Source organism: Apostichopus japonicus, chromosome 18, assembly GCF_037975245.1.
Source record: "Apostichopus japonicus isolate 1M-3 chromosome 18, ASM3797524v1, whole genome shotgun sequence".
Taxonomy (NCBI): domain Eukaryota; kingdom Metazoa; phylum Echinodermata; class Holothuroidea; order Aspidochirotida; family Stichopodidae; genus Apostichopus; species Apostichopus japonicus.
In genome coordinates, this window is record NC_092578.1 from 9,690,889 (window position 1) to 9,702,776 (window position 11,888).

Consider the following 11,888-nt stretch of genomic DNA (forward strand, 5'->3'; position numbering starts at 1 on the left):
GGTTCTAAATACTGTGTTTAATTATGTTATCATCTTAGTGTGATAAGGAACTGCTCTGCTTTAATTGTCGTATAGTACACCGTATAAGAGTGACGTCATTTGTTTATCGTTTACTCATAAATAACACCTCTCCAATCATCAAACAGCGCGAAAAATGTTCCCAGGACACCCCTCTTAATTCTTCCAACCAACAAACCTTGGAATCAAATATGTGAAGCTTGCCCTGATGGACCATAGAGGGCGGAAACTGTGCGGTCATGGGGAGCCGTCCGCCTAACCAAACCGGGCAAGACCACACTGTGCGCTTATTAGTTTTTTAGCGGTATGACCTAAGGTATATATTAAAAGAAACTTTTGCGGTTACTCTTTTCACTACACAATCAAAAGTAAGTCGGAGATATGTTCCCGGGCCTTCATTAACTAAATAAATGAAATTTACCTTAACTTCATATTACCAAATCCGTGCAAATATTCCTAAAGAATTTAATGACATGTATGATGTACGTTTAATTTCCTTGATCAACAAAACAAAATATATTAAGCCATGGCCTAAGATATTGCTGGATAATCCACTTTATCAAAACAAGAAAAGGACATTTTTATGGAATAATTAGGTACATGTTACGGTCAAAGATCTTCCGTTTCGTAAATGGTTTATTAATCAATATGAAAATAGCGACTCTCCTTCTTTCATAAAACAAACTATAACACCGCGGCTGATTTATTCACATTTCGCGGAATGATAATCCACTTGAAATAATTAGCATGTAGTTTTCACGATCAAGATCTTTCATCTTCTGAGACGGAGTGTTTAGAGAATAGTGTGGGATGTTTTTTCTCTTAAATATATGTTTCATGTTGTTTGCAACTGGAATACGCCTTGTACATAGGAATAGCTTAGTTTTTATCAGCATCATGTACAAATCATGCTTTAATGAATGCAACGACAAAGGGACCACAGGTGGCGTTGCTACCCTAAACAGAAGTTGCTTTCCATATAAGGTGGCTAATCCAAACAGGGAGTTGCTAATCCCTGGTCCAAGCTAGCTTGTATATACTGGTCATAGATTCTGAGGGATGGGAATGTGATGAATCGTCGCTCAGTCCGCATGGAAGTCCCCGGGGCCTAACTGCTTGCGGATCGTTGGAGTAGAACAGTAATAACTCAGTCCCTGCAGGCTGTACGTAAAGGGAATTAGGGATTCTATAACCAGATTCACTAGACCGGATCTTCGTTGCTTTGGGATAAAAGATCGGCCAATGACATATTTAAAGGTAGTCAGTATAGACCCCAAATGATAGCACGCCAGTATTGCTGTAAGTTTTCAAAAACTACTTTCCTCGAGGTTTCTACTCTCCAAATAGTTCTCAGACATTTTTAAGGAACACAAAAGGTGACTGAAAGATCCAGTGAGGAAAATTTCCTCCAATTAAGATTGTAATAAAATTTTGACCGAAGGTGACCATATTTGAAAAGCTAGCATATCATAAAGAAAATCATAACTTGAGATAGGAATACACAAGAAAGCATCCCATAGCTTTATTCTGTACAGAAAACAGTCTGCGTCAATAAACCACCTTTTTCTCAGAGGGTCATGTGTACTGTTTTTTCTTTCTTTTTTTTGTCTTGAAAGATTTGTTTAAATTCAAAAATTTGTGTTTTTTTAAATTTTGACCCCTTTTAAAGAAAAAAAAGATAGAGACCAGTAAAACACTGCAATCAACTAAACCTATCATACAACTAGCTACGACATAACAAGACTCAAATCAGGCGCCTCAAAGACATATGTAGATAAATGGCTCTGTAATTGCGGGAAATATCTCACGACCTAAAATGATACCATTCTCCCAGATAACATAAATCATCATAGCGAGCGATCGGTCGACTTTTAATTTAATATTAACAGCCATTGAAGGATGTCTGGAGCAAGCTTTAGTTTTGATATTTTTTTGGTTCAAGTAAAAAAGGGGGCAAAATATGGTGCTAGGATTGTTTCCATCCTACATTAACTATTTTCAACAAAAAATCCATTCTAAACTATGCTTAATCTCTTGAAAGATTCTTTGAGGCTTTATTTGATCATCCTCAGTGAAGTCCTTAATGTTAATCCAGTGTTTTGAAAAATTTAATAGCTCAACCCAGGGAGTTTTTTTTCCATAACAACTCCCTGCTCAACCTTAATGTTCTATTGAATTCATGCTTTGATAAGCCAATGAGGCTTCTTCGCGAGTTCTGCATGCTTGCAGGAGGATCTAATATACATACATACATACATGTTAACAACAATACACATTTGGATGCCATTTCAACACAACTTGTCCAAGGCCAACTCATCATGTTACATATGGTGATTGGTGAACTGGAATAATGGTCCAAGTTCTACTGTATAGTCCAGTCAAAGGTGAGTCAAATTAACTGTTACGCAAGGATAATGCATTGAAGATCTTTCAGTCTTAAGATAGCCCTCTTACGGATGCTCTGTCTAGAATTCTTCCTCAAAACAAAATTAATTGACAGGTGATATGTTGTGCACTTCCAGTTTTCCTCAAACCTCATTGTTTATGTAGCGGATATGACGCTAAATTGCAGGCTATGCACGCTAACGCCATTCCTGTATGTTAAGCTGTCGTTAAAGCGATGTAACAAACCAACTTTCATCTGATTGCGTAAACCCTTTCCAATGTCTATATATACTATCTTTAACTTAAACGGGATAGTTCGGTGGCCGAAGTTCATTGCTGAAAGAAAATTAAAACCTTACGTGGAGAAAACAATTTCTTTTAACGATTTGGTAAATTAAATTTTGTTACAGCAGCTGGCAAGAGCAGGTTTTCGTGTGCAATTAATTTTACAGATGAAATATCTACTGGAGGCTACAAACTTGTACAAATGACATAGTGATGAAATGCTAAAATGAAGGCAATTTGTGTATGATATTTTGTCGTCAGTGGCGATATTAAATAAGTGACGTAGAAACCCAGGTGCGCTTTTAAAGTCACGCACAATATGTTTCCCAAGTTCGTGGAAGTTTTACTTGGTTCGCCACAGGAATGTCTCAATCCTATCTTGCAATGCGGGTTACTCATGTTTAGTGAAGACACGACACATAACGAATAAATATATACAAAACACGGGAAAACCTGCAGTTATGAATTTTTATTTCGTGCTACTTAGCAATCAGAAACCAGTACTTTTTCTCCTCTCTCTGGAGACAACTGAATTGAATTTTGATGAAGTGCAACAAAAAAGTGGGAAATGAGGCAAATGTTGATGGGGTCCCATGGCGTATGTTAACCTTAAAAAAAAGTTGGAGGAGACCACTAAATATCATTATCGGTAACGGCAACTGGACGAATTTTCATCTCTGTGGACTTCAATGAGTACTTGAGGCCTCTGAATCTAGACCACTCGATACCGTCAGCGTATGACTCATGAGGTCCGTCAGGAAAATAGAATCCGTTGAGGTTGGACCTCATACAGTTCTTGAACCACCACCCACCAGTGTGACGAAGGGCGCAGTTACGGCTTGGAGAAGCATCGTTGTCGGAATCGAAGGTGGAAAAGGGACTCCTCTGATGATAGGAGAGGGAGTTACCTGTATAAATGGAAATAAATTGGAAAAAAAATATGTGATTCATTTGTATAAGGTAGAAAGGGGACGGGAAATGAAATACCAATTCACACCAGGTTAATTCCTTCATTGCGTAGAGGGGTAGATGAGCCAGGTGACGCTCTTGGGCTAACTATGCCCCCCCCCCCCTCCCCTTAAGTTTACACAAGCAGGTGTCATCATAAGAAAGACAGTTCATTATCCTCCATTTTCTAGGGTCACCTTTAGATTAATCGAATTGAGCCAGTTGAAGGTTATTCAGAAACAATTGAATCAACATATTAAATTTTTCAAGCCCCATTATGCAATGTCGTTGGTCAAACGATCCCTCTCCGTCACGGGGGTGGGTGGGGGGTAAATAACTTACCTGCATCGCCCTGAAATTCTCCTCCAACATTGAGACGGTAGTACTTGTTGGCGCCATCGACCAGGAATTTCCCGTACTTGGCGAATACAGTGACGTCATCAAAATCTGTCATGTCAATCCTCATTTCCATGGTGGTGTCTTTAGTGAGGGCGCTAATCAGGTCGTTGCCAAGCCAAAACTCTCCGCTGAGCGTACCGAAGCCATCAGCATATTCGGCATAAGTACGGTTGAAGTCGACACTTCCGTCTACACGGCGCTGAATGACCTGCAGGGAACATTTACAACGGTTAATGAAGCAGTTACATGTTAGCTCGTTGCCACGGCGACCGAATACAAATAGTTAGCTTTAAGATAATATATTCCAGGAAAACAAAATTTTACCAGCAAAGGATTTAGAAATATAGACATCGAAAGCGATTCCAAACCCTGGTTTTTACGTGTAAACTTCGGTTGGTGTAAAAATACTATGAAAACCAAATTACTTCAAATATTGATTACTATTCCAAATAATACTCCAAAAGTCAAGGGCGTAGGAACCGGGGGGGCTGGGGGCGCCAGCCCCCCCAGTGAAAAATGTGGAGGGGCGGAAGTATCATTCCGCCCCCCCCGGTTCGCAAGTCAGAAAACCCCTTTTTCATTTCCAAATGAGAAAAAAAATCTCATTTGGAGCACCAAATTGCATCTAAGGCCAGGTGAAATTACAAAATTAAGTTTACAAACTGGAGTGGGTGTTGAAGTGTGCTATATTGCACCAAATTGCATCTGAGGCCACCTGGAAATGCAAAAAATTCCAAAGGGGAGGGGGACACCCCCTCCCCTTAGACCCCTCCCCCAGGCTGGCCATCAGTCTTCAGCCCCCCACTCAAAAGTACCTTCCTACGCCACTGCCAAAAGTAACGAGCGTTCCAGTAAACAAATATGAAGTTTGGCATAATTGTAAAGATAAGTGAAGAATAAATGAATCCCTCACTTTGTTTCATAATGGTACCATGTTAACACAACAAATAGCAGAAAACCCCATAATGAACCTCGGCTGTTTCAAAGGTCATATCTCATAACTTTCTTGAAGTGGTATGTAGATATACAACATGCATAGGCTGATGGAAGGTTGTTTTGGCCGCTCTACAACATATCAATACATATTGTTTGCTTCGAGTCTTCTTTAATTATAGGAACCTGATTTACATTAATATTAATGACTGCCCCGAGAGGCCGACGTCATAATCAGGTTAGCTTGAAAGGAGAATTTCAAGAGATTTTTAGCGTGTTGAAGGTAATTTTATTGAAAACGCGATAGGTATAAAGAACAAGAGCCCAATGGGCACTTTTCTTTGGTTTCCTTGCTTTAAGAAAAATAAATGTGTTATACCGTATTTAATCACCCAATATTATCAACTTACCAACTTAGGTTGATACAATATGACACTGTCTCTTATGAATTTGCATAGTATCAACTTCACACATGGTCAGGTACCATCCCATTCATTCCAACAGTAAAGTAAATGCTAACACAAGAAACCATATTGCACTATCCCAAATTGGGTCCAGAAAAAGTTGGCTAAAAAGATTTGGGCCCAAAAGAAGTTGATTTCCCCAAATGGGCCCCCACAATTTAAGGCCTAAATGGGCCTTAACATATTCAGCCACATTATGTGCTAGCTATTAACGAACAACTGTATTCTAAGTTTGGATACAATCCATTGTAAGGTTGTGTAACTGTGTTTGAACTAGGGCCTAAATGGTCCCAAAACTATTCGGCCCCTCAAATTCGGGCCCAAAGAATGTCCAAACATGAAACGTGAAATTTGGGCCCACCCAACCGAAATATGCGCCCGGAATTTATTGGGCCCCAGATGGTCCCAAAAAAGTTAGGCCTACATGTACCAACTATTAACCGACAACTGTATATACCAAGTTTGGCTACAATCGGACTTCAGGTTGCGGAGTTATTGCAAATATAAAGATTTTTATGTTTGACCCCATAACCTCTTTTAAGTCATAAGGTCTGCGCCAGAAACATTAGGGCACACATCACTATAATGCATCTACATAGCAAGTATTCCAAATATCCATCACTCCGTTGTTGAGTTTTGGGGACCCATGGCAAGCCAGTGTCACAGACGCACACAAACACATGCACGTCAACCCGACTGCATAGGTTCCTTTGCTTTCATCAAGGAACCAAAAATTACTTTGAACCATAAATTATTTGATCCATAACAGTGGCGTAGGAAGGTACTTTTGAGTGGGGGGCTGAAGACTGATGGCCGGCCTGGGGGAGGGGTCTAAGGGGAGGGGGTATCCCACTCTGGAATTTTTTGGCATTTCCAGGTGGCCTCAGATGCAATTTGGTGTAATATAGCACACTTCAACCCACCCACTACATTTTGTATATAATTTTGCATTTTCACCTTGCCTTAGATGCAATTTGGTGCTCCAAATGAGATTTATTTCTCATTTGGAAATGAAAAAGGGGTTTTCTGACTTGCGAAGCGGGGGGGGGGGGGGGCGGAATGATACTTCCGCCCCTCCATATTTTTTACTGGGGGTGGCGCCCCCAGCCCCCCCCCCCCCGGTTCCTACGCCCTTGATCCATAATACATCAAAGCTAACATTTCATAGAAAGGCAAAAGTCGTGATTGGTTTCCTTATAGAATTATGAAGCCCTTCAACATTTTCACTATCTAATATTGTGTAGTTGACTTAAGCTAACAACGGGAAATAAACAACTTACAATCCAGCCGCCCTGGTCGGTAGTCATGTCACAGAAGACTGGTACGGGTGCTTCAAGCGGTTCAACAATGATACCGTAAGTACCACTAGTGGTGTATCCAGCATCCAGTATGTCCTTACAGGTTTTGAACACAACTGGCTCTGGAGCAAGGGTAGGCGTTTTTATCGTGGTGACTTCGGGGACGGCAGCAGCCTCGGTTGGGAGGGGCAGACCATTTGTGATGGCGTATGTCCTCAGTTTGGTGATCAGGGTAGCTATTTTCGCTTTCGTCTCTCTGATATCCGCAAGAACATTGTTGGGAAGCTCACATTCAACCTAAATGCGTAAATAAAGAACAATTAGGAGATGAAATACTACCGATCCTGGTAGGTGGTGAAGAGTTGATGTTTACTTCTCACTTTTGGATTTAAATCCTTCGAATATCGTTTCCACACATTACTGCCCACGATAATAATTTCTCACTACTTCCTGCCCCCTATCAGTCCATGCTCTGACCACATTTACTACATTAAGAGATAGCCTATCAGTGCAAGTCATCGGTTTAAGGCATATTCGTGTGTCAGAAATTGAAGGGAGAAGCAAACCCAGTTCACTAACATGATTCATCTTCAAATTATAATGTTAAAGGTATGTAACTCTCAAAACTGCAGCTAAGAAAAGACGTTGTCCTGTTGAGGAGCTATCTTATCTTAATGTCAAATCTGAGGTCTATCGTGGTTTAGCTCTATGACTGGATTAGCTCTATGTCATATAGAGCCACTGGGATCTTCACGTCTGAGGACTAATATGGTTTAGCTCTATGTCATAGAGCCACTAGAATATATTTGAACAGGTTACTTCCTGTTTTTACTTTCATATTTTCAAGGAATTCTGTTACCCGTATTGTCACTGAAACCAATGATATCATTATGGATAACGTTAAGCAGTATGATACATACAACACGTTACAAAACTCACATCGACTTCAGATAAAGGCAACAATTCAATTAAACCCACCACGTATTTACTACCTGCCTTAGAGCAATGGTCAAGTCGTGTTAATCAATGGCCTTTTGGTATTAAGAACGAAGATAAAAAGTAATTCAATGGTAACTTTTGAAATAATTTAAAAAAAAAAAAAAATTGCAGAGGCTCAAACTCCACGTCAACCGTCACCCCAGCCTTCGCCACCCATAAAAAGTAAAGTCAGTCACCTACATCATGGTACAGGGCTATGTCAATGTACTAGAAAAATCTATATTTCCAATGAAGATAAATATTGAAGCCAGTTATCAAAACAGTATTGACCAGAATGGGAGATGGGATGCGATATGGGGTGGGTGAGGGGATGGGTGAGGGGATGGGTGAGGGGATGGGTGAGGTATGGGTGAGGGGATGGGTGAGGGGATGGGAGAGGGGATGGGTGAGGGGATGGTGAGGGGATGGGAGAGGGGATGGGTGAGGGGATGGGTGAGGGGATGGGTGAGGGGATGGGTGAGGGGATGGGTGAGGTATGGGTGAGGGGATGGGTGAGGGGATGGGTGAGGGGATGGGTGAGGGGATGGGTGAGGGGATGGGAGAGGGGATGGGTGAGGGGATGGTGAGGGGATGGGAGAGGGGATGGGAGAGGGGATGGGTGAGGGGATGGGAGAGGGGATGGAAGATGGGAGAAGATAGTTATCGGTAACAGATTTGTCAGCCCTCATATCCGTAAACGGTAACCTTAACTAAACGAGTCTGACAAAAATATAACCAAGGCAAAGTGTTCATGATGAAAAAGACAATGTGTTGTTTTTATTATATCCTGGAGACCTGCCAGTAGATATCAAGGTCATCGGTATTTCTCTCAAATATATTGAAAATTTAAAAATAACATTCATGTTCAAACTAACATTGTACTATACCTAGCACCCTCAAAATATCTTTCCACTCTGAAAATGTTTATTTGCCTATAACACTTCGCAGCATCTATAACTGACCACCAAGAAACCACATATGAAAACTGCTAACCATCTAACCAGTTTAAGCGTGCTCAAATATGGGCGCCAAAACTGATAATTCTTATTTGCAAAATGAACTAATAATTCGTTATAACCGCCGGTTTCTGAAATGATGGATCCGATCTGGTACTGTGCATGCTCGACAATCAAATAAAGACAATTGAATGTGAGTGCATGTAAAATAGTCCTGTCGCGTATTTACAATCGTATAGAGTGGTGCAATATAACGTTGCTTTCGTGCCATCGAAAACAAAGGTACGCAATGGGCGCATCAGACATAGGGCTACCCCAAGTTATCTTCTTTTTTTTAAATCCTACAACTACAGTAGATTAACTTTCGCGTAAAGCTCTTAGCCTTCAATGATGTTTCGAAGACTTCATGAATGCAAACTTTAAATTACAAGCATGAATGACGACATTAAATTTGAAACTCTTTTTGCTTTGGGAGTTTGGCAGTACAATATTCAGTATGAGTGATAACGCAAGAGTGACCATTAATGAACTTTCTAGTGCACTTGAATGTAATGTTGAGGACTGTAAAGTACCATTAGTTTATTCTTCAAAATTGCTGACGGTTTTGGATTCACCATTTGTTAGTGCATTCCTGCAAGCGGATCTGAGGCCCCAATATCAGGAGTGTCTAAATGTGGGTATAATATCTCAGTAAGAAAATGCCTTGACGTTAGTCTCGCGGTGCCGATCCTCCTCCGTTCAGAATAATATGCCCCCCCCCCTCTCTGCCCCTTCATGTGTGCAATTGACATGTATGTGCAAAATCTTCACAAGTTGCCGGGCTAGAATGATTGTATCCCTCCTTAGAATGGTACTTATCCGTTTAACTGCTGGTGCCCTCCCACCCAAACCTTCGACCACAATGAAAACTTCCTGCCTGTATGTATACTTAAAGGTTAAAATTATAGCTGATTGTTGATGATAGAACTATGATAATGGTGTGACTTCAAATGTCTAGTAAAGTTTCTTGCGGAGTACTGTCAGCCTTACACGAATTACAGTTCTGGGATGAGTGGGGCCTTCCTTATTTTAAGAAACATAGCTACGATGACATTCAGTCACATGTAAAAAATCATTTCCTTCTCGCTCAAACAAACAGGCTAAGATCTAACTTTGCAAATACAAATGAGAGTTTCTGAGATATTGGCAGCATTGTTACCAAATCTCGTCATACATTTGACAAAAGTTGACCCTGAAGGGTCACAGTGAATTGAAATAACATAGACCCCTCCGGAGTTGAAAAACTGAATTAACCCTTTCACCTATTGGAGAAATCTACCCAACTCATGAATCAGTAACCATGCATACGAAAATAAAACATGAAATTGAAAACCTCGTTGTGCCAACATTCACGCATACCGCATGAGAGTTGGTGCTTAAACTTCAAACAATGCTAGTATTCTAAGGTAATTTAGAATTAAATTATTAACATTCAACACAACGCAAGCTTTGGTTAACTTAACGTTGGGGCCAATACCACAGCCAAGTCTTTTTGTATCATCCAACAAACACCCGGTACTCTGTGAACTTCTGTATCTAAGTCACTCCCCCCCCCCCCCAATCCTCCCATGTGGCTATCCGACCCAGTTCCTATTGTAACTAATAGGCACAACGCCCCCCCCCCCCCACCCGGGCTTCATTCTCCTCTCGTGCTCGAGTAGTATACTTCTATACCAAATTTCGAGAAATTTAGAAGACCATAAACGAAAGAAGGATAAGAACGCTATAGAAGAAATCTCATGACGATATATACCCGAATGATCTTACAAGTATTGTTGTTCACGTTCGTCCAAGTGATCGTTGTTTTAATCTACCATAACTTAAACTTTACCCTCATCAATCATTCGAAGATCAACGATAAACATATAGCCAATACCTATCGGTAACAATAATAATTATAATGCAGAGACAATCATGGTTTGGGTCAAAGGGAGTTAATCTCATGAACCGATGGAATCAAATACGTAGGTCATGTGACGCTGATGAAAGATCAAAACCAATATTTCATACGACGAGAAATATAATTTCCCACTTTCACGATGTGTTGAAACAAATCGTAATATATGTACAATAATATCGAGGAAAAAATTCAAGTAACTTACCGGAGGGGTTGGTTGAGCGTAAACACAGCCAAAGAAGGCGACAACTAGTAAAATAAAGAATCGTGCCATGATGACCACTGCTGATCCTATCGAAAATTCTGTCGTGTGGAGAAGCTGATCACAATGAAGAAAAATGTCGTTGGGAATGTTCTCACTAAGGCGTTGTCACACTATATATATGGCATGTCACAGATACTGTTTCCCCAGGTACGCGTTTGTTTTTCTTTTCGTGTCATGAATCAAACTCATGGAAACAACACTGGGACGGCTGTGGTGGTGATGATGCACCTGTTGGAATCGCCTATTTTAACTTACAGGGGTGTAGTTTTCAAGTCTTTTCTCCAAAGTACTGTATGTAGCGTTGAATGGACCGGGGAACATCACCAGACAGACTGGTTGACCCTGAAAATCTCTGATTGAAATGATTCGGGAACTAGGTCCTTAGTAGATGTTCCAGACACCACAACTTAGTCTAGTAATAGGCTCTCTCAAATAATATGAAAGCATTTCTAAGCTATATATTTCAGACGCTCCGGCCCCCTTCTCGGCGGCCCCTCTCACCTGAAGTTCGTGACTTACAGTCATGCAATTTTTTTTGGCATCGATTATCATAGAAATGCTGGGGTGCATGCACTTCTGGGGGTGAGAGCCTGGGGTCGATGAGTGCGAAGCTATATGCAACAAACTAGCGCAAAGCGTTCATCGTCAGCTGGTAATAGGGTGCAAAAGACTTTTTCTTCTCATTGCTAAAGGTACGAGAAGTGAAAAAAGGTAAGGCGGTGTTCTAGACCACATGTTCATCCCTTTGTTTGGTCGTTCGTTTAATTTGAAGTGAAATAGTCTACAAACCGTGCGTGAAATAGCAATGTTTCAAGCAAGATCATCAACACTACACAATATAAAAATTTACAAGTAGTTATTAGCACATAACACTGCAGGTAGACCTTATTATAGACGTAATTAATAACCTAAATTTGCCTCCGAATTCACCATTTCATGTCTGTACATGTGATTTTCAGGGGCGGATCCAGGGGGGCCGACCCGGCCCCGGCCCCCCCCCCCTTTTTGGAAATCAGTTGCGTT

At 40.8% G+C, this 11,888-nt stretch overlaps 1 protein-coding gene across 1 annotated transcript; it reads right to left on the reverse strand.

The window, feature by feature from the left end:
- Nucleotides 1-3,142: 3,142 nt before the first annotated feature.
- Nucleotides 3,143-11,020, reverse strand: LOC139958841 (microfibril-associated glycoprotein 4-like). Its single transcript, XM_071956220.1, has 4 exons — nt 10,806-11,020; nt 6,713-7,027; nt 3,979-4,243; nt 3,143-3,596 (listed from the first exon to the last, which is right to left on the reverse strand). Exons 1-4 carry the CDS (start codon nt 10,872-10,874, stop codon nt 3,322-3,324), a joined length of 924 nt encoding a protein of 307 aa, XP_071812321.1. The 5' UTR covers nt 10,875-11,020; the 3' UTR covers nt 3,143-3,321.
- Nucleotides 11,021-11,888: the final 868 nt, after the last annotated feature.